This window comes from Mesoplodon bidens (assembly GCF_964165515.1).
Source record: "Mesoplodon bidens genome assembly, chromosome: 5".
Lineage (NCBI taxonomy): Eukaryota > Metazoa > Chordata > Mammalia > Artiodactyla > Ziphiidae > Mesoplodon > Mesoplodon bidens.
Window position 1 is genome coordinate 111,521,280 of NC_138161.1, and position 21,839 is coordinate 111,543,118.

The following is a 21,839-nucleotide window of genomic DNA, read 5'->3' on the forward strand; positions in this document are numbered from 1 at the left end:
TGACTTATTTAGAAGTTTGTTTTTAATTTCCAAGTATGTGAGTTTTTTTATAAGTTATTCTTGGGCTTCCCTGGTGGCGCAGTGGTTGAGAGTCCGCCTGACGATGCAGGGGACACGGGTTCGTGCCCCGGTCCCGGAGGATCCCACAATGCCATGGAGCGGCTGGGCCTGTGAGCCATGGCCGCTGAGCCTGCGCGTCCGGATCCTGTGCTCCGCAACGGGAGAGGCCACAACAGTGAGACGCCGCGTACCGCAAAGAAAAAAAGTTATTCTTTTAAAACTAACTTCTAATTTTTAACTGATCAATATTTAGAGAACATGTTCTATATCATCATGATTCTTTAGCATTTGTTGAGAATTGCTTTGTGGTCAATTTTTATTTTGTTCCACAGGTGCTTGAATAGAATAAGTATTTTCTGTATCTTTACTACTTTTGCCTGAGAGATGGGGGTTGTATGATTGTATGTTTGTCATTTCTTCTTTAAAAATTAATTTTTCTTTATACACACTTGAGATCATGTTACTAGATGCATACAGATTTAGAATTGTTTTATCTTCCTGGTGATTTGTTCTTTTTGTCATTATATAGTGACACCCCCCCCCTTATCTCTAATGATATTTTGCTTTAAAGCCTATTTTGTCTGAAGTGAATATAGCTACTCCACCTTTCATTCCCTTAATAGTACTTCTGCATGTCTTTTTTACTTTTCCCTTAATTTTTCTTTATCCTTATGTTTTAGGTATATCTTGTATCAACAGCATATAGTTGGATTTTTTTAAGCTACATAATCTAATTATCTGGTTTTTAAATAAAAGAAATATTGTCATTTTAGTTTACAATCAAAGTATAGTACATTTAGGATTCAAGGGATTTGGATTCCAGTCTCTACCCCACCATTGTGTGACCTTGAGCAACTCTTTCAAACTCTCCCTCAGGAGAGTAGTGATAAAATAGAAGTGTTGAATCAGATTATCTTGAATATCCCCTCTAGCTCATTTACTGTCATTCCCTTCAATTACAGTAACATGTTACAAATTGATTTGCGACAGGAACTCTTAAAACCATACCTAAAAATAAAAACAAAATCCTAGTGTAATTTGGTGAAAGAATTCAAATAGTAACTGATGTTTAGCTTTGGGTATTTGCTCTTTGTCATCTAAAACTTTAATTTTCCATCATTCGATGTATAATACTTTTGCAGTTCAATTTTCTGAGGATAATCCATGTTTTTTAAAGAACATATTTTCTATGATTTGGGGGATATATATAAATATATTTTCTTGTGATTCTAAAGGTCTTTCATATTCTTATCTTTTTTTATAAATTTATTTATTTATTTTTGGTTGTGTTGGGTCTTCGTTGCTGCCCACGGGCTTTCTCTAGTTGTGGAGGGAGGGGGCTACCCTTCGTTGCAGTGCACGGGCTTCTCATTGCGGTGGCTTCTTTTGTTGCGGAGCACAGGCTCTAGGCGCGCAGGCTCCAGCAGCTGTGGCATGCAGGCTCAGTAGTTGTGGCTCGGGGGCTCTAGAGCGCAGGCTCAGTAGTTGTGGCTCATGGGCCCAGTTGCTCTGCAGCACGTGGGATCCTCCTGGACCAGGGCTGGAACCCATGTCCCCTGCACCGGCAGGTGTATTCTTAACCACTGCACCACCAGGGAAGTCCCTCTTTCATATTCTTTAACAATCCAAAACTGATTTTCAAGGTTTTGTTATTAGTTTCCTGCCTCCTTTTCTTTTAGCCTACATTTTAATTTCTACAAAATCTTTTCTAGAGTTGTGGATACCACGATCTTTACCAGTTTTTCAAAAGATTAATCTAAAAATGACATCACTATATCTGAACCCTAAGAACTTGGAAATAAACCTACAGATCTCATTGTTAGTCTCTCCATTTAATGGCGGTACAGAAATAACTGCATCTAGTTTTTGTAGAGAGACTATTTTATTTGGAACCCCATTTTGCATGGTTGGCTATAGTGACACAGACTTTAGGATTAAGGCCTTTAGGAAGGAAGAGGTCACACTGTTTCTTGCCCGGGTTTTCACCTCCATTTTTGCACCTTTGTGTCAATGTGAACCAAACAGCTTCCCAAATCTACAACTGGTTCCTGGGCTTCCTCAACCCACCTAGAAAACTGCAGCAACCTTGGAGGTTGTCATTTAACTGACAATACTGTTGGTTAGGAGTCTGCTTTCTTATACATCAATCGTATAACTCTATGGTTACTTTGATTTAACTTGGTTATTTTTTAATTCATCCCAATAGCGCATTTACAGACTCTTAGGATGGGTCAATTCTCCAGATGACTCATCTCATCTTTTATTGGGCCATTTTTCTGTGTAGATGCAAAATATGTGGGTGGGAGTTGGGAGGCTAGAACCTAAACTGAGTCTCTTTATGTTCAAGGTGGGAGGATCACCAGATTTGAGTGTGCTCCTGTAATTGTTTTTTAAAGTACTTTAAATCATATAGTTAACATACTAATATTACCTCTGTTTAAAAATAAAGGATAAAAAACCCCTCAAGGTCCGCTTTCACCATGCCCTCCATTGCTTCCCTTTCTTAGAGGTAACCATTATCGTTTAGAGGACACCTTTCCAGTGACCTTTCTATACATTTCTTTCCTATACTGTATATACATATACACATTTTTTTCTTACATAAATGACACCTTCTCATTTTATAGGTGAGGAAACTGAGACCTTGAGGGGAGATGTGTTGCAAATTTATTGAAGGAAAGTGCACTGGACCACGGGTTCTGGTATTTTACTTCTGTTGCATGGGCTGCCGCACTAATCAATTAGTTTAGAGGCTGGGGAGCAGGTGCGAAAGTCGCTTTACTGCAACGATGTAGGATTTGTATTTTGATAGGAGTCGCAGGAAACCTAGCAGAGGGCTCTGGAGTTGCAAAAACAAAAAATATACTGTCATCGGCAGTTGGGTCTGTTAATAAAGCTTGTGAAGCTGAAACGCAAATAGCCTACTACCTACCAAGCCCTTCGGAAACTTAGGAAGCAATATCGCGTCTCTGAGACTGGCCTTGGAGCTTGGAGAGGAAGGCACCAGAGGTTGCAATGAAGGATGCGGTGGCGGACAGCAACCGAACAGCCAACCCAGAGAGCAGAAAGCTCTCCCGGACCGATCTGGAAGTGCGCCTGCGCAGGCCGCCACGGGGGGCCGGGGCGGGCGGGGCGGAGCTTGGGGGCGGTCAATGAGCCTGCGCAAACCGTGCGGCGAGGTGGGGGAGGGCGTTCCGTGTGTGTCTGTGTTGTTGTTCGGCGGCAGCGGCGGCGGCGGTAAGATGGCTGCCCACGGGGGCTCCGCGGCGTCCTCGGCGCTGAAGGGGTTAATTCAGCAGTTCACCGCCATCACCGGTAAGAGACGCGGTTACCGGAAGGTGGAGAGTGGGGTCTGGAGCGGGCGGCCGGTCTGCCCTGGGCTTCCCTTTACCTTCATGCATTCCTCCCTCGGGCTTTACCCACAGCTCTCGTCCTCCCTCCTGAGGAAGAGGCGACGACGGCGTCGGGTCTCCGGGTTCAGGCGGGAGACACCCCCTCACCCCCGCGCACCCCATACCCTCGTTCTTGGTCTTCTCGCAGTGTGGAGGGAAACCTCCCCACCCCCTTTCAGCCCAGACCCGGGGAATGGGCCGAGCTCATCCTCCCCCGCCGGCCCGGGGACCTGGGGGCGGGAGAGGTGGGGGGCCGCACCCGGGCCACCGCCCTCCTCCTTCATCATCATCGCCTCTTCTCTGTGCAGCCTTGGGGTGCAGCGCATCCCCTCATCTCCTTATTCCTTTTTTCCTTGGCCAGGTCATTCTCCCCCCCGTCCCTGGCCTGCCCTTCCCCTTTCTGGGCCCCTCGGAGCCATCGCTGTGGCCCTGGCGTGTTCGGGCCCTCCCGCCTTAACGGCGAGGCTGGTGGGTTCGGCAGCGCCTTTACCGATCTCGGGGGATAGGCCGCCAGAAAGGGGGGGTTGCTGAGGAGTACCCTCCAGACTGAGGTTTTAAGAGAAGAATGAGGGGGAACCCCCCCAGACCTTAATAGGAAAGGCCTGGAGGAATCCTCGGTGGCGTTTCCCACCTCCCCATTAAAAAATAATAAAGACTGAGACGATGGCGCCAGGGCCTCCTGCTGATAAAATAGGAATGACGGCAGAAACTTCTTTGAGACAAATCAGTTTCTGGATGTCAGTATCCCCCAAACCCTCGGTTTTTCTTTTCCTTTGGACCCCTGCGAAGGGCACACGCAGATCCTCTTACTGCCTGGAGGAAAGGCCCTAAGCCCTTCTATGAATTCTCTCTGTCTTGTTCTCTGTGATGGTGCTGAACTTTTTTTGCATGAGTTATTAGAGGGCGGAGCAAATGATGAAGTTCTCTGTGGAGTGATTTGAGAGAAGAGTACTACATGTGCCTGAGTGTAATTTTGCCGTTCTAGTTTGTCATTTTGTAAGGAGGTCAGAATGTTAGCAGATCTATACTTTATTTGGTAGTTTGTTAGATGCAGAGAACATTTCCATTTTCAACGTATCCAGAGTTTGACGTGCAAGATATGGTTGAGTGAAATTTTATATTTTAACCACTACCGGTTGTTTGCGAGTTGTCGTTTTATAGTTAAAGGTAGTTTTATTTTTTACTTTGCAGCGATAACTATATGTTTGATGCATTGTCTAGCTTGTGGGCATGAAACATCCAGTCAAAGTTGATAAAGTAAAATTTGTAACAAAATTGGGATGAGAAATGGAATGATAACTTTTCTTAATATTTAAAAATTGTGATTGGACTATTATATTAGAGATGTAATGCATTTCCCAGTGTCTAAGCAGATCATTATTGGGAAAATCAGAAAATTATTGTGTATATAAGTTAATACTGCTGTATTATGTTTATATAGAAAAATCTTTGTAGTGAATTACATATAGAAGTGATTATCATTATCTTTTCTTTAGATTTTTCTAGAGGTGGTTTAAGATGCCACCTATTTCATTCCGGTTTTTTATGCTAACTACCACTTTAGGAACTCGGATTGTTTTAGTCTCACACTATTTCTTCTAATGCAACATTTTTGGTATGTGTAGACAAAACCCAAAATGTGGTGAGATGAAGTGACTCACTTAATTGCTTTAATTCTGTTTCTGTGTGCTAGTCTTCATGGCTTGTTTCCTGGTCACAGGCCCTTCTATTCCTGAATCAAGTTGGAGACTCTCAGTAGACAGTGGGATCTGGAGGTCTGTAAAAGCGAAAACACCTTAGACTGTTCTTAATGTATTACGGATTTATAATAATATTTTTTTTACAAGATAGTAATTAAATATTAGAAACACATGATTGACCCCTTTACTCCCTTTCATATATCCTAAAAAAATTTGTGTATGTGTGTATATATGTGTGTGTGTGTGTGTGTGTGTGTGTGTGTGTGTGTGTGTGTATATATATATATATATATATATATATTTTTTTTTTTTTGGCCGCGCGGCATATGGTATCTTAATTCCCTGACCAGGGATGGAACCCGTGCCCCCTGCAATGGAAGCGCAGAGTCTTAACCACTGGACCACCAGGGAAGTCCCCACTAATATTTTAAATTGTAGTATTTATGACAAAAAGGTATTTGAAATTTATTTATCGCTAGATGAATGAAACTGACCTTAAGAGTTTATGCTCTCATTTCAAAAAGATTTTACTTACTTGGAAGCCCAACATTGTGGTAAAAGCAATGCATTTTCAAAAATGTGAGTCTTACCTTTTCTGTGGCATTTAGAAGTAGAAGAGAAAATTGAAAGAATCTTAACTTTTATTTCTCACTAAATAGAACAGATCTCTCTCACACTCTCTCTCTATGTGAGTATGAAGTAATGATTCTGACTTTTAAAAAACATTACAAAGATATCACAACATGAAATAATTTTGAAAAAAGAAACACTAATTCATTCTCACATTAGCAATATTATTTATTTCACATATTATCTTCCAGTTCTTGTTTACATACTTATTTTTATTATTTATTTATTTATTTATTTTGCTGTACGCGGGCCTCTCACTGCTGTGACCTCTCCCGTTGCGGAGCACAGGCTCCGGACGCGCAGGCTCAGCGGCCATGGCTCACGGGCCCAGCCGCTCCGCGGCATGTGGGATCCTCCCGGACTGGGTCACGAACCCATGTCCCCTGAATCGGCAGGCGGACTCTCAACCACTGCGCCACCAGGGAAGCCCCTTATTTTTATTTTTTAAATTATTTTTACATTATGGATCATAATGTACATAATTTAGAATCTGAAATTTTCAATTAACGTTACATCATAAACACTTTTCCTATGATTAAACCCTTTGATAAGCAGATAGCCAAGGGAAGTGATGGTCTTTGAAGTGGTCACACTGAGAAGCTATGTACCTTTACCATTGATGCCATTAGCATTATTTCAAGCTACATAGAAAACCAGTCCTGTTATTTCATAGTCTACCACATTTTACAGTATTACTCAGTTTGATCTCCCTTGATACTCTCATACATGGCTTAGACTACTGACTACTTTCAGAAGTTATATCAGTTCTCAAAACCTGAGGAAAGAATGTGCCACTGGATCTGAAGGTAATTCCAAGAGAACAGTTTTTAAAAATGTTTTGAACCACAGCAGTATCCCATTAACACCAACTTGGGCTGACATCCAGCCACACATATACAAAATGCATAGATGTAATCAGAATAATTCATGAGATGAGGGATATATAGATGCTATAGAATAGGTAGAAATAAATACACAATCAGAAGGTAAGGCCAAAAAGTGAGGGAATAGAAAGTGAGGCTGGGAAGAGTACAAGTGGTTGCTAGTGTAGCATTCCATAGAGCTTTGTGTATAGTAGGCATTCACGGACTTAATGAAATTATAGAACCCCTTTAGTTTAATCTTTCTGAAAATTGTTGAATGAATGCATATTTGTTAAATTAGAAACTCTTAGTGTTTGTAGTATTCGGATTTGTGGTCAACTTCCATTCATATTCTTTCTACAATACATTTTTCTTGGGTTAGTATTAAAGTGTATTTAAGTTCTGTGTGTCAAGAAAGGTAGTTGCAGGTGTTCTAGGTATTAAAAGAAAACTCTTCTGGAATTTTAAGAACTATTTCAAAAGGTGTTAATGAAGTTTGAGCAGAAATTAGGGAGGGAATAAATTTTTTTGAGTTGCGAGTAGACTCTTACTAGTAAACTCAGTATTTATTAATAGACTACTATGTGCCAGGCATGGTTCAGATCTTGGGGTTACTACCATGAGCAAGACATGGTGTCTGTCCTCAAAAAGCTTAAAGGTTAATGGGAATACAGACACATAAATGGGTATTGTAATACATTGGGATAATGGTAAGGAGCCGTTACGGTAGCACAAATGAGGGAGGTCAAGAAAGGCTTCCCAGAAGAAATAATTTCTTAGCTAAAACCTGGAGGAGAGCTGTTTCTAGCAGGAGAAACATGTGCAGAGACCTGGAGGAAAGAGGGACAGGCATACATATGGAGACAAGAAAGGAGAGACAGTAGGTTGAGGGAATTGATGATAATTCCAAATGAAGAGAGCATAGCTTGTGTGAGATGCAATAAATGGGGCTGAAGAGATAAGAGGGTACCAGATTAGGAAGGGCCTTGTAACTCATGTTAAGAAATCTTGGCTTTATTCTGAATGTAGTGGGGAGTCAGTGAAAAGTTTTAATTAGGGGAGTGACACAATCATATTTGGTTTTTTTAGAAAGAGCTACTTGGCCATAGGTGAGAAGAGGTAGGCATAGACATCAATAGAAGACTGTTGCAATAATTGAAGATGCTGGTGTCCTGAAATAAGTTAGTGGCAGAGAAGTGTACTCTGAAAGGTAAGGGAAGAATTCAGAGGAGTCAGAATGAAGCTTAGGATTCTGTTTTGGACATCTAAGTTTATAATAGTACAATTTGTGAAGGTATGGAATAGTAGCAGAGGTTTGGGGGATGATTAGTTCTGCTTAGGTAAGTTGGTGCCTGTGAGACTTCCAAATGGAAGGGAAGTTCAGTAGGGAAATGAATATTTGGGTCTAGAAAGAAGAGTGACATCTGATGAGTCATATTGATGGCAGTTGAAGCTATAAAAGTGGATGTGTCCTTTGTTCCAGGACACAAAGCTGAAGGAACACTAACATCTAACAGACGGTAAAGAAGAAAGTACAGAGAAGGATCGGAAGAAACCAAAGATGTAGGAGGAAAACCAGGAGAATGTGATGGTACTTCAAACATTAGGAGTAGGGTAATATGTCAGATGTTATGTAGGCACTTTAGGAAACCAGAAATCATTGAATATTCACAGATTTTTCTTGGTTGGGGTTGGAAGACATCTTAGAAACCATATTGACCCATTTCTGAGTTAAAATGAGAAATTGAAGGCCCAGAGAAGTAAAGTGATTTAGGATTATATGTCTAGGTCAGTGCTTCTCAAATTTATTTGTAGGAAAGGACCGCCCCCCCTTCTAAAAAAATTTTCATAAACCAATACTTTAATTTTTCTCTCTCTTTTTTTTTTTTTTTGGCTACGCCACATGTGGCTTGTGGGATCTTAGTTCCCGGACTAGGGATCGAACCCGGGTCCTCAGCAGTGAAAGGAGGGAATTCCCCATAGACTAATGCTTTAGTAAAAATGCAATAAAAATTAATTGTTTAAAAAAATGAAATAAAAAGAACACATACAAAATATAAACCCAAATTCTGTTAAAATAAAGGGTATAATCTGCATACAGTAAAATTTAACTTTTTTAGTGTAGAGTTAAAGTTTTCATAAGTGCATGCAGTCGTAAAACCACAATAAAGATGCAGAACGGTTTTTTAAAAAAATAAATTTATTTATTTATTTATTTTTGGCTGCATTGGGTCTTGCTGTGTGCAGGCTTTCTCTAGTTGTGGCGAGTGGTGGCTACTCTTCATTGTGGTGCGTGGGCTTCTCATTGCGGTGGCTTCTCTTGTTGCGGAGCTCGGGCTCTAGGCGTGCAGGCTTCAGTAGTTGCGGCACATGGGCTCAGCAGTTGTGGCTCGCAGGCTCTAGAGCTCAGGCTCAGTAGTTAGGGCACACGTGCTTAGTTGCTCCGCAGCATGTGGGATCTTCCTGGACCAGGGATGGAACACGTATCCGCTGTATTGGCAGGCAGATTCTTAACCACTGCACCACCAGGGAAGTCCCCAAGATGCAGAACAGTTCTATCCTCAAAAATTTCCCCCTGCCCCTTTGTAGTCAATCCCTCCTCTCACCTGTAGCCTAATCTTTTTGTCTGTTCTTTTCCAGAATGTCATATAAATGGAATCACAGTATGTAGTTGGGCTTCTTTTGAGTCTGGCTTCTTTTATTTAGCATACTGCGTTTGAGATTCATTCATGATGTTGTGGTATGAGTAGTTCCTTTTTATTGGTGAATAATATACCATTGTATGGATATACTACAATTTGTTTATCCATTCATTAAATGAATGGATAATTGTGTTGTTTCTTGTTTGGGAGATTATAAATAAAGCTGCCAAAAACATTAGTGTACAAGTGTGTGAATATATGTTTTCATTTCCTTTGGATAAATAGGAGTGGGATCATATGATAGATGTGTGATTTTAAGAAATTGTCATACTATTTTCCTAAGTTACTGTTGATACATACACCATTTTGCATTTTGTCTTTCTCTCTCTGACTTACTTCACTTGGTGTGATAATCTCTAGGTCCATCCATGTTGCTGCAAATGGCATTATTTCATCCTTTTTTATGGCTGAGTAATATTCCATTGTGTATATATACCACATCTTTATCCGTTCCTCTGTTGATGGACATTTAGGTTGCTTCCCTGTCTTGGCTATTGTCAGTAGTGCTGCAGTGAACAGTGGGGTACATGTATCCTTTCAAATTATGGTTTTATCCGGATATATGCCCAGGAGTGGGATTGCTGGATCATATGGTAGTTCTATTTTTAGTTTTTTAAGGAACTTCCGTAGTGTTCTCCATAGTGCTTGTATATAAATTTTTAAAAAAATATTTTCTATTCCTCAATACTTAAAAACTCCAGGATGGGAGACCAGTGAGGAGGTTGAACTTTCATCTTACTTCTTGCAACTGTCACCGACTCTCATTTCCTTGGTGGATAGTCTGGCTGGCTTTATTATCATTTCTAGGGGAAGTGTAGAACCAAAAAGTTCTTTGTGTCCCTGTCATTTCTGTGCTCTATCCCTGTGGGGCAAGAAAGGGTCTGTAGAGGGATTTTTTTTCTTTTTAAAAAAAATCTCTGTGACTACCATACTTAGGTTCCTTGATAATAGTGAAGAGACTGTTCTTTTGGCATTGAAAATAGTGTAGAGAATAGGTATAAAGGACTACTAAAGTTTGAAATGTCTCTTGATTCTTCTTTCCAGCTGTGGTGGAAACATATACTGCATTACAGGTTTGGGGCAATTTTCTATACGACGTCATTAAAGGAGAAAGAGGGTGAACTAAGAGGCGGCAGCAAGGAGAGGGCCACTGGTACATTGGGTGCCACAAGCTGGGTTAATGCCTTTGGTGCCATTAGCACGCTAAAGCAGATGGAAGAAAATGTAGTAGATAAATAAAAAGTGCATGTGGTGAGAAACAGTAAAGTGGGACTTCTGCCATAGATAGGGATTATGGGGTGTTATGGACTGAATTTTTGTGTCCTTCCCAAAATTCGTCTTTTGAAATCCTGAGCCCCCAGTGTGATGTTATTAGGAGGTGGAGCCTTTGGGAGGTGGTTAGGTCATGAGGGTGGAGTCCTTATGAATGGGATTAGTGTACTTAAAAAGGAGACCCCAGAGAGCTATCTGGCCCCTTCCACCATGTGAGTACACACGGAGAAGACAGCTGTCTTATCAACCAAGAAGTGGGCCTGCACCACACACCAAATCTGCTGGAGCCTGATCTTTGATTTCCCAACCTCCAGAACTGTGAGAGATAAATGTTTGTTGTTTAAGCCACCCAGTCTATGGTATTTTTGTTACAGCAGCCCGAACAAACTAAGACACTGGGTTAGATTAAGCTATCCTGCTGCTACCTATAATATTGAGACCTCAAAATAAGCCCATGAACAGGTTTACAGGTAGTTTAAATCTGCAAGTTTCTTTTAAAGGCCCCCCTCCCCCTTTTAAAAAAGACTTTTTCTGCATTCTGAATGTAATAAGAGAGAAGTTCAAATTTTTTATGGCTGACTCATCAAAAATTGTTATTACCTCTAAGTATATAGGTAAAACTTGTAACTTGTTTAAATTTGTTCATCACTGTTCCTGTCCCCTATATCATTTAGCCCTCCTTACTTTTCCTTTGCCCTCTCAGTTAACCTTCTGTTCCTCTGTTTAGCTAAGTGGAAGTGTTGGCATTTTGGCTAGGACAGTTTCTTGTTCTGTAGGACTGTTCTGTTCACTGTAGAAGATTTAGCACTTGTATGAGTTTCCTGTGGCTGCTGTAACAAATTACCACAAACTGCATTGCTTAACACAGTTATTCTCTCAGTTTTGGAGGCCAGAAGTCTGAAATGAAGGTGTGAGAAGTCTTTAGGGGAGGGGAGACCTCTAAGTAGGTCTCTTAGTAGGTTTTCCAACCTACTAAGGCACCCCTGGCTTCTCTCCACTAAATGCCAGTAGTGCTCCCATCCCCTAATCATGAAACACCAAAAATGGTGTCTCACATTTCTAGATGCCTCTACTACTTCCTGACATTAAGAACCATTGGAGGGCCTCCCTGGTGGCGCAGTGGTTGAGAGTCCGCCTGCCGATGCAGGGGATACGGGTTCGTGCCCCGGTCTGGGAGGATCCCATATGCCGCGGAGCGGCTGGGCCCGTGAGCCATGGCCGCTGGGCCTGCGCATCCGGAGCCTGTGCTCCGCAACGGGAGAGGCCACAACAGTGAGAGGCCCGCATACCACACACCAAAAAAAAAAAAAAAAGAACCATTGGAACCTTTAATTATCCTTCAGTTATCTTCTGTTTCTAAAACGATACTCTTGGGAACTCCCTGGTGGTGCAGTGGTTAAGACTCCATGCTCCCAATGCAAGGGGTCCGGGTTCGATCCCTGGTCAGAGAACTAGATCCCACATGCATGCAGCAACTAAGAGTTCGCATGCCACAACTAAGGAGCCCATGTGCCGCAACTAAGGATCTGGTGAGCCATAACAAAGGAGCCCGCGAGCCACAACTAAGGAGCCCTCCTGCTGCAACTAAGACCCAGTACATCCAAATAAATAAATAAATGTTTTAAAAAATGGCATGTTCTTGGGCCCTACCCAGACCCTTCCAATTGGAGTGGGGGCAGGATCTACGTTTAAAAAAAAAAAAAAGATACACTAAGTGATACAACAAGTGATAAACTAAGAATGCCTGATTATACAAGTACAGATGGCTCAGATAATTTGGCTTTATTTAAGAAAGTGAATGGTGTACTTTGCTTCTTGGGCCCCTCTCTAATACTGCCTTCTTCAGTCTTGCCAGGATTTAGCATGTGCTTCCTTTAAAAAAAATCTCATAAGTAGAGACCCCTTTTATGGAAAGCTCTTAGGTCACTATACTGACAGGCTCCAATGATGGAAGTTATCCTATCAAATTGTCAACAGATATATGATATGCTGCCTATAGTTTAGATTCTAGCACTAAATGGTTAAGTGAGGATTATAGATAAGAATGGCAGTTCTCACTTTGTTATACAGCAGAAACTAACACACCATTGTAAAGCAATTATACTCCAATAAAGATGTTTAAAAAGAGCAATTCTGAGCCTCGAGTGTTGACACCTTCTGCCCCCCAAAATATCACAGTTATTATTTCCTTTATTATAGCTTTATTTTTGTCTTAAAGTCATTCTCGGTATAATCCCTTTTAATAAATTCTATTTTAATCTATAGTTCAGTATATCTCTGGAATACTCACCTATACTTTTATTACATTTTCCTATGTTTCTACATCAGCTCTTTTTTGGGGGGGCCGCTTGCAGGATCTTAGTTCCCCCACCAGGGATTGAACCCAGGCCCCTGCAGTGAAAGGGCCAAGTCCTAACCACTGGACTGCCAGGGAATTCCCAGCAGTGGTCATTTTTAAGTTGAATTTCCTTATGAACAAATTTCAAAAGGAGTGAAGCAGCCAGGATTGGTTGCTATTATAGCAGAAGGGAGTTTCGATCCCGCATCAGCATGTTCTTTTTTTTTTTAATATTTATTTATTAATTTGGTTGTACTAAGTCTTAGTTGCAGCAATCAAGCTCCTTAGTTGCAGCACTTGGACTCCTTAGTTGCAGCTTGCTGGCTCCTTTGTTGCAGCACACGGGCTCCTTAGTTGTGGCATGTGAACTCTTAGTTGTGGCATGCATATGGGATCTAGTTCCCTGGCCAGGGATCGAACCTGGACCCCCTGCATTGGGAGCACGTGGAGTCTTAACCACTACGCCACCAGGGAAGTCCCAGCATGTTGTTTGTGCCTTTTGTGGTGCTTTATTGCAGTGTGGTGAGCACCTAGAGAGACAAGAGCCAAAATGGTATAAACTCAGCCATTTAATTCTCTGAAAAGAAAAAGATCAGTAGATGTCATTCAGAAGCTAGTTTTAGGGTTTATTATGGGGCAAAGATAATAGTTCATGCATCTCTTGCTGGAATAAGCAGCCAGAGTAGTTTACATACAGGAACGTTTTAATTTTCAGGAGCTGCTATGTAGGTAAATTAAAATGGTGGAGTGCAATAGACACTGAACTTTTAGACTAGCATTTAAGAAATATAGTAATGTAACCAGTATAACTGGACACAATGTAAAAATATTAGAAAAGCACTGAAACAAAGCCTCAGGTTTTATGAGTAATGATATGGAAATTTTTCATCAAATTTGTGCTGATTTTGCCCCAAGAGTTTGTATTTAATTACCTAACACAGTTGGCTACTGGGGTATTTGAACTCTTCCTTTCCCTCAAAAAGTTGAATTTGTTTTTATTTTGAGATTTCACTTTTTTTTTTTTTTTTTTTTTTTTGGCTGTGTTGGGTCTTTGTTGCTGCGTGCGGGCCTCCTCTAGTTGCGGCAAGCAGGGGCTACTCTTCGTTGCTGTGCACGGGCTTCTCATTGTGGTGGCTTCTCTTGTTGCGGAGTACAGGCTCTAGGCGCATGGGCTTCAGTAGTTGTGGCACAGGGCTCAGTAGTTGTGGCTCATGGGCTCTAGAGTGCAGGCTCAGTGGTTGTGGCGCCTGGGCTTAGTTGCTCTGCGGCATGTGGGATCTTCCCAGACCAGGGCTCAGACCCGTGTCCCCTGCATTGGCAGGCGGATCCTTAACCACTGCACCACCAGGGAAGTCCGAGATTTCACTTTTTTAAAGTGTTTCCTAATGATGAGAATATAAGTCTGTATATACTAGAACTTGAGAACTTTTTATTTTTTTAATTATTTTATTTTTATTGAAGTATAGTTAGTTTTTACAATGTTGTGTTAGTTTCTGGTGTACAGCAAAGTGATTCAGTTATACATACATATATATATTATTTTTCTTATTCTTTTCCATGATAGTTTATTACAAGATATTGAATATAGTTCCTTACGCTATGCAGTAGGACCTTATTGCTTATTTTATATATAGTATAGAATTTGAGAACTTTTGGTTCAGTTTGACTGAGGACTTATGGAGAGAGAACTGGTTTGAGAAAAGTGAGAACTGGCCAGTTCAGTGAGGTTTTTTTTTTTTGCGGTACGCGGGCCTCTCACTGTTGTGGCCTCTCCCGTTGCGGAGCACAGGCTCTGGACACGCAGGCTCAGCGGCCGTGGCTCACGGGCCCAGCCGCTCCGCGGCATGTGGGATCTTCTCAGACCGGGGCACGAACCTGTGTCTCCTGCATCGGCAGGTGGACTCTTTTTTTTTTTTTTTTTTTTTCTTTTTGCGGTATGCGGGCCTCTCACTGTTGTGGCCTCTCCCGTTGCGGAGCACAGGCTCCGGATGCGCAGGCCCAGCGGCCATGGCTCACGGGCCCAGCCGCTCCACGGCATATGGGATCCTCCCAGACCGGGGCACGAACCCGTATCCCCTGCATCGGCAGGCGGACTCTCAACCACTGCGCCACCAGGGAGGCCCAGCAGGTGGACTCTTAACCACTAAGCCACCAGGGAAGCCCTCAGTGAGTTTTTAAAGTCTGTAAGATAGAAGAGCTAGCAGAGACAAGGATACAGATAAGGCCCTGTGGAAAAGTAGTATCCGTTCCTGTATATACTTTAGGGTGAGGAGGGAGGGGGAAGGTCCGCAACTTAACAGGTGGGTATTTGGTGTGTTGTCAAGAAAAATGAGGGGACTGGGACTTCCCTGGTGGTGCAGTGGTTAAGAATCCGCCTGCCAGTGCAGGGGACATGGGTTCAAGCCCTGGTCCGGGAAGATCCCACATGCCGTGGAGCAGCTGAGCCTGTGCACCACAACTGCTGAAGCCCACACCCCTAGAGCCCGTGCTCTGGAAAGAGAAGCCACCGCAGTGAGAAGCCCACACACCGCAACTAGAGAAAGCCTGCATGAAGCAATGAGGACCCAACCCCAACACAGCCAAAAAAACAAAAACAAAAACAAAAACAAAAAACGAGAAGAAGACTGAGGGGAGTGATTTTACTGCCGTCACTCTCCACGTCATACAGAGGCATGGCATTGCAAAGTACCACCAAGTGATCTGCCTAGGTTCCAAAAACATCTGCACCTGGAGGGAATGGTACAGAGGTGAGAGGAAAGCAGAAGGGTATAAAAGAGGAGCAGTTTATAAGGGCCAAATCTTGTGTGCAGCTCAAGAGAGGTGAAAAGTTTTCCAGTCCGCAGTGCACAACTGTTGAAACAGGGGAGATAATCAAATTTACATTCTTTTGCAATGTAGAAGGTGTACCAAAAGGAGCATGACCAAGAGCAAAGAAATGTGATAGTTCATGTAAGAGATGTTGAAGGCATGAACAAAGAGTATAGCAGTGGACATAGAACAGTGTGGATAGGGGTGTTGTTAATTAGATGGGAGCTGTAGGATTTGTTGGTTGACTGATGGGCTGTTTGCAGTTGAAGAGAGAATAGTGGAGGAAAGTTTCTCAATTTTGAGTACTATATGGAGCCCTTTTAAAGAAAAAACATCCCTGGTCCTATGTAACTTAAATTACCATATATACCCAGATATAAGGCACACCCCAAATAAAAGGCAATTCTGTATTTGTCCAGTTCCCAAAAAAGATTTTTGACTAACATAAATATGTAAATTTCTGGAGATTTAAGTGAAATGACTGATGCTTTTTTATAATGTTACTTATTGAGTTAACATTAAATCACAATATTGTATATTAATGCTTTTTTCCAGTCATGTTCCATGAAATAATTTTGTTCTTTTTTTGTTTTTTACTAGCATTTAGATATGTCTTTGTCAGCTTTCTGACAAAGCTGTAGCTGCTCAGTATCATCTGACAGATTTTTGGAGCATGTGATTTTCACTTTATGTTGTTTGAGTTATAGCACATTTAAAATTTGTATATGATGCTTTCACTGGACATTTCATCTTAAGTTCATTTATCCTAAATACCCATTTGCTATTTGTGATTTCCACAGTGTAACCATATTGCTTTGTAAATGAAATTTAAAACATAAATATATGCAGTTTAAAATTCAAAGGATAGGGGACTTCCCTGGTGCTCCAGTGGTTAGGACTCGGCGCTTTCACTTCCAGGGTCCGGATTTAATCCCTGGTCGGGGAACTAAGATCCCACAAACGTGTGGCACAGCCAAGAGGAAAAAAATACAAAGGATATAGAAGGGTTGTTTTGGCTGAAGTCTGGCCTTTCTTTCCCCAGTGTACTAACTGGTTAGCTGAAGTACTATGAGATAGTTTTAAGTCAGTTTATTAGATACTGATCACATGCAAGCGAACATGACGTTAGATGCTGGAATACCAAGACAAAAATCAACCCCTGTGTTCAAGAAGCTCCTGCTCTTTTGGAGGAACTAGAAAGTAAACAAGTATTTACTGCTTAGTAATATGTCCATGTATGTAATAGAAGAGTATCACAGTGGTGGGAGTGGGGAGGAGGTAGTGTAGAGAATGCTTAGCACAGGAATTGAAAAAAGTAACACTTATGGTGATTCTTGAGCATGCATGAACTAGACGAAGGGGGAGATAAAGGGAATAAGGACTTTCCAAGCGTGTAATTTGGTGTGACTGTACTGAATTGCATAGGATGGAGAAGAGGAGAGGAAAAGCCAGAGAGATAAGCTGAGGTCTGATCACAGAGGACTCACCAGATCAAAAGAACTTTGGAATTTATACTGTGGGTGTCAGAGAGCTATTAAAGAATTTAAACTGTGTGTGTGTGTTTGTATTTGTGTGTGATAATCACACTTGTATTTTGGAACATAACTTCAGCAGCAAGGTGGAAGATAGAATGATGATCAGTTAGGAGCCTATTGTAGTAATCCAGGTAAGAAGAATTAAGGACTTGATTTTAAAGCCTTAGAGATAATAGTAGAGAAGAGGAAACAAATGAAAGATATTAAAGAGTAGGGTCAGCAGTTCATTTCTGGCAGTAGGACTAAACGAGAGAGATACCATGAGTAACCCTCCCACGTGAGGAAAATCCTGAATAAAATATTTTTTAAAGTCTTTCAAAATGTATCATTGGGCTGGCAAGAAAGTAAAGAATATTCAGAAGCTAAAAATGAAATGAAATTGGAAATGAGATGTTAGCGAGGTTTAAAGTAAGCTTTCACCCGGGTTGAATCTGCCCGAACTGGATGGCTTTGAACTTCTCTTTTGATGGCATCAGAGGGCACAGGAAACAAGCTTGCAGCCTTCCTAAGGAGAGGAATCTGAAAGGAGAACCCTCCCATACATGAAGCTGGGACCTTGGCATTTGGGGAGTGGCAGGAGAAATCTTCACTGAGAATTTATAACAAGGGTCCTTATAGAGTCACATTTCCCATGTGGTTTCATAAAACTTCAAGTCAAGAATGTATTTTATTTTATTTAAAAAAATTTTTTTAAGAACTAACATTTAGTATTTATTATTTTTGGCTGCACTGGGTCTTTGTTGCTGCTCACAGGCTTTCTCTAGTTGCGGCAAGCAGGGGCTGCTCTTCGTTGTGGTGCACGAGCTTCCCATTGCAGTGGCTTCTCTTGCGGAGCACGGGATCTAGGCGTGAGGGCTTCAGTAGTTGTGGCACATGGGCTCAGTAGTTGTAGCGAGCAGGTTCTAGAGTACAGGCTCAGTAGTTGTGGCTCACGGGCTTAGTTGCTCCGTGGCATGTGGGATCTTCCCGCACCAGGGCTTGAACCCGTGTCCCCTGCATTGGCAGGCGGATTCTTAACCACTGCGCCACCAGGGAAGCCCCAAGAATGTATTTTAAATAGTCTGTGTTTGGTGGTGCTTTCAGGTACCTTACAAAATATATTAAGTTATCTTCTCTTAGGAGGGATGTACCTTCAACCCAGCCTCCAAAAATCTACAGATTAAAATTCCAAGCCACTTGAGATCAAAGTCAAAAAAAATCACAAAGTGCACAAAAAAACATTGCATAGTGAGCAAGAGCCAGCAGAAATGAGACTGTGACCTCTAGAAACTGCAGAAAGTTTATATTTTGTCTTAGTAATTCCAGTAAGTTTGATTAATATATTAGAAGAAATGAAAAGAAATATGAGTATGAAGCAAGGGTCTCTGAAACATGACCAGGCAGATTAGGAAACAAAAACCCCAGAACTTCTAGTTACAAAAAATTAACTAAAATTAAAAGCTCATGAACAGGTAAAAAAACAAATTGGCACAGCATAGAATGAAGAGTTCTAACATACATCTAATTGGAGTTCCAGAAGGACATAAGTGTGAATGGAGGAGTAAGGTAATTTTTATTTATTTATTTCTAACATCTTCATTGGAGTATAATTGCTTTACAGTGGTGTGTTAGTTTCTGCTGTATAACAAAGTAAATCAGCTGTACGTATACATATATCCCCATATCTCCTCCCTCTTGGGTCTCCCTCCCACCCTCCCTATCCTACCCCTCTAGGTGGTCACAAAGCACTGAGCTGATTTCCCTGTGCTATGGGGCTGCTTCCCACCAGCTATCTGTTTTACATTTGGTAGTGTATATATGTCCATGCCACTCTCTCACTTTGTTCCAGCTTAACCTCCCCCTTCCCCTTCCCCGTGTCCTCAAGTCCATTCTCTACATCTGCATCTTTATTCCTGTCCTGCCCCTAGGTTCTTCAGAACAGTTTTTTTTTTTTTTAGATTCCATATATAAGTGTTAGCATACGGTATTTGTTTTTTCTCTTTCTGACTTACTTCACTCTGTATGACAGTCTCTAGGTCCATCCACCTCACTACATATAACTCAATTTCGTTTCTTTTTATGGCTCAGTAATATTCCATTGTATATATGTGCCACATCTTCTTTATCGATTCATCTGTAGATGGACACTTATGTTGGTTCCATGTCCTGGCTATTGTAAATAGAGCTGCAATGAACATTGTGGTACATGACTCTTTTTGAATTATGATTTTCTCAGGGTATATGCCCAGTAGTGGGATTGCTGGGTCATATGATAGTTCTATTTTTAGTTTTTTAAGGAACCTCCATACTGTTCTTGAGAGTGGTTGTGTCAGTTTACATTCCCACAAGCAGTGCAAGAAGGTTCCCTTTTCTCCTCACCCTCTCCAGCATTTATTGTTTGTAGATTTTTTGATGATGGCCATTCTGACCTGTGTGAGGTGATACCTTATTGTAATTTTGATTTGCATCTCTCGGATGATTAGTGATGTTGAGCATCCTTTCATGTGTTTGTTGGCAATCTGTATATCTTCTTTGGAGAAATGTCTTTCTAGGTCTTCTGCCCATTTTTGGATTGAGTTGTTTGGGTTTTTTTGATACTGAGCTGCATGAGCTGCCTGTATATTTTGGAGATTAATCCTTTATCAGTTGCTTTGTTTGCAAATATTTTCTCCCATTCTGAGAGTTGGCTTTTTGTCTTGTTTATGGTTTCCTTTCGTATGCAAAAGCTTTTAAGTTTCATTAGGTTCCATTTGTTTATTTTTGTTTTTATTTCCATTTTTCTAGGAGGTGGGTCAAAAAGGATCTTGATGTGATGTATGTCGTAGAGTGTTCTGCCTATGTTTTCCTCTAAGAGTTTTATAGTGTCTGGCCTTACATTAGGTCTTTAATCCATTTTGAGTTTATTTTTGTGTATGGTTTTAGGGAGTGTTCTAATGTCATTCTTTTACATGTAGGTGTCCAGTTTTCCCAGCACCACTTATTGAAGAGGTTGTTTTTTCTCCATTGTATATTCTTGCCTCCTTTATCAAAGATAAGGTGACCATATGCCTGTGGGTTTATCTCTGGGCTTTCTATCCTGTTCCATTGATCTATATTTCTGTTTTTGTGCCAGTACCATACTGCCTTGATTATGGTAGCTTTGTAGTATAGTTTGAAGGCAGGGAGCCTGATTCCTCTAGCTCCATTTTTCTTTCTCAAGAATGCTTTGGCTATTTGGAGTCTTTTGTGTTTCCATACAAACTGTGAATTTTTTTTGTTCTAGTTCTTTGAAAAATGTCAGTGCAGTTTGATAGGGATTGCATTGAATCTGTAGATTGCTTTGGGTAGTATAGTCATTTTCACAGTGTTGATTCTTCCAATCTAAGAACATGGTATATCTCTCCATCTGTTTGTATCATCTTTAATTTCTTTCATCAGTGTCTTATAGTTTTCTGCATACAGGTCTTCTTTTTTTTTTTTTTTTTTTTGCGGTATGTGGGCCTCTCACTGTTGTGGCCTCTCCCGTTGCGGAGCACAGTCTCCGGACGCGCAGGCCCAACGGCCATGGCTCACGGGCCCAGCCGCTCCGCGGCATGTGGCATCTTCCCAGACCGGGGCACGAACCCGTGTCCCCTGCATCGGCAGGCGGACTCTCAACCACTGCGCCACCAGGGAAGCCCTGCATACAGGTCTTTTGTCTCCTTAGTTAGGTTTATTCTTAGGTATTTTATTCTTTTTGTTCCAGTGGTAAATGGGAGTGTTTCCTTAATTTCTCTTTTAGATTTTTCATCATTAGTATATAGAAATACTAGAGATTTCTATGCATTAATTTTTTATCCTGCTACTTTACTAAATTCATTGGTTAGCTCTAGTAGTTTTCTGGTAGCATCTTTGGGGTTCTCTGTATAGTATCATGTCATCCACAAACAGTAACAGTTTTACTTCTTCTTTTCCAATTTGGATTCCTTTTATTTATTTTTCTTCTCTGATTGCTATGGCTAAAACTTCCAAAAATATATTGAATAATAGTGGTGAGAGTGGGCAGCCTTTTCTTGTTCCTGATCTTAGTGGAAATGGTTTCAGTTTTTCACCATTGAAAACGATGTTGGCTGTGGGTTTGTCATATGTGGCCTTTATTATGTTGAGGTACGTTCCCTCTATGCCTACTTTCTGGAGGGTTTTTATCATAAATGAGTGTTTAGTTTTGTTGAAAGCTTTTTCTGTATCTATTGAGGTGATTATATGGTTTTTCTCCTTCAATTTGTTAATATGGTTTATCACATTGATTGATTTGCATATATTGACGAATCCTTGCATTCCTGGGATGAACCCCACTTAATCATGGTGTATGATCCTTTTAATGTGCTGTTAGATTCTTTTTGCTAGTATTTTGTTGAGGATTTTTGCATCTGTGTTCATCAGTGATATTGGTCTGTAGTTTTCTTTTCTGTGACCTCTTCATCTGTTTTTGGTATCAGGGTGATGGTGGCCTCGTAGAATGAGTTTGGGAGTGTTCCCCCCTGTGCTATATTTTGGAAGAGTTTGAGAAGGACAGGTGTTAGCTCTTCTCTAAATGTTTGA

General features: G+C 41.2%; 1 protein-coding gene across 4 annotated transcripts in view; it reads left to right on the forward strand.

Moving 5' to 3' along the window:
* Nucleotides 1–3,240: 3,240 nt before the first annotated feature.
* Nucleotides 3,241–21,839, forward strand: part of UBXN7 (UBX domain protein 7) — a 70,036-nt gene continuing 51,437 nt past the window's right edge. The window contains exons 1-3 of one of the 4 annotated variants that reach the window (XM_081234119.1): nt 3,286–3,375; nt 7,735–7,855; nt 8,129–8,236. Coding sequence is in view for 2 of the 4 variants with exons in the window: in XM_081234120.1 (XP_081090246.1) it covers nt 3,303–3,375 (73 nt within the window). In the remaining 2 variants the exon portion in view is untranslated. Of the gene's footprint in view, nt 3,376–7,734; nt 7,856–8,128; nt 8,237–21,839 lie in introns of all 4 variants that reach the window. The other 3 variants (XM_081234118.1, XM_081234120.1, XM_081234117.1) reach the window with 3 other exon arrangements.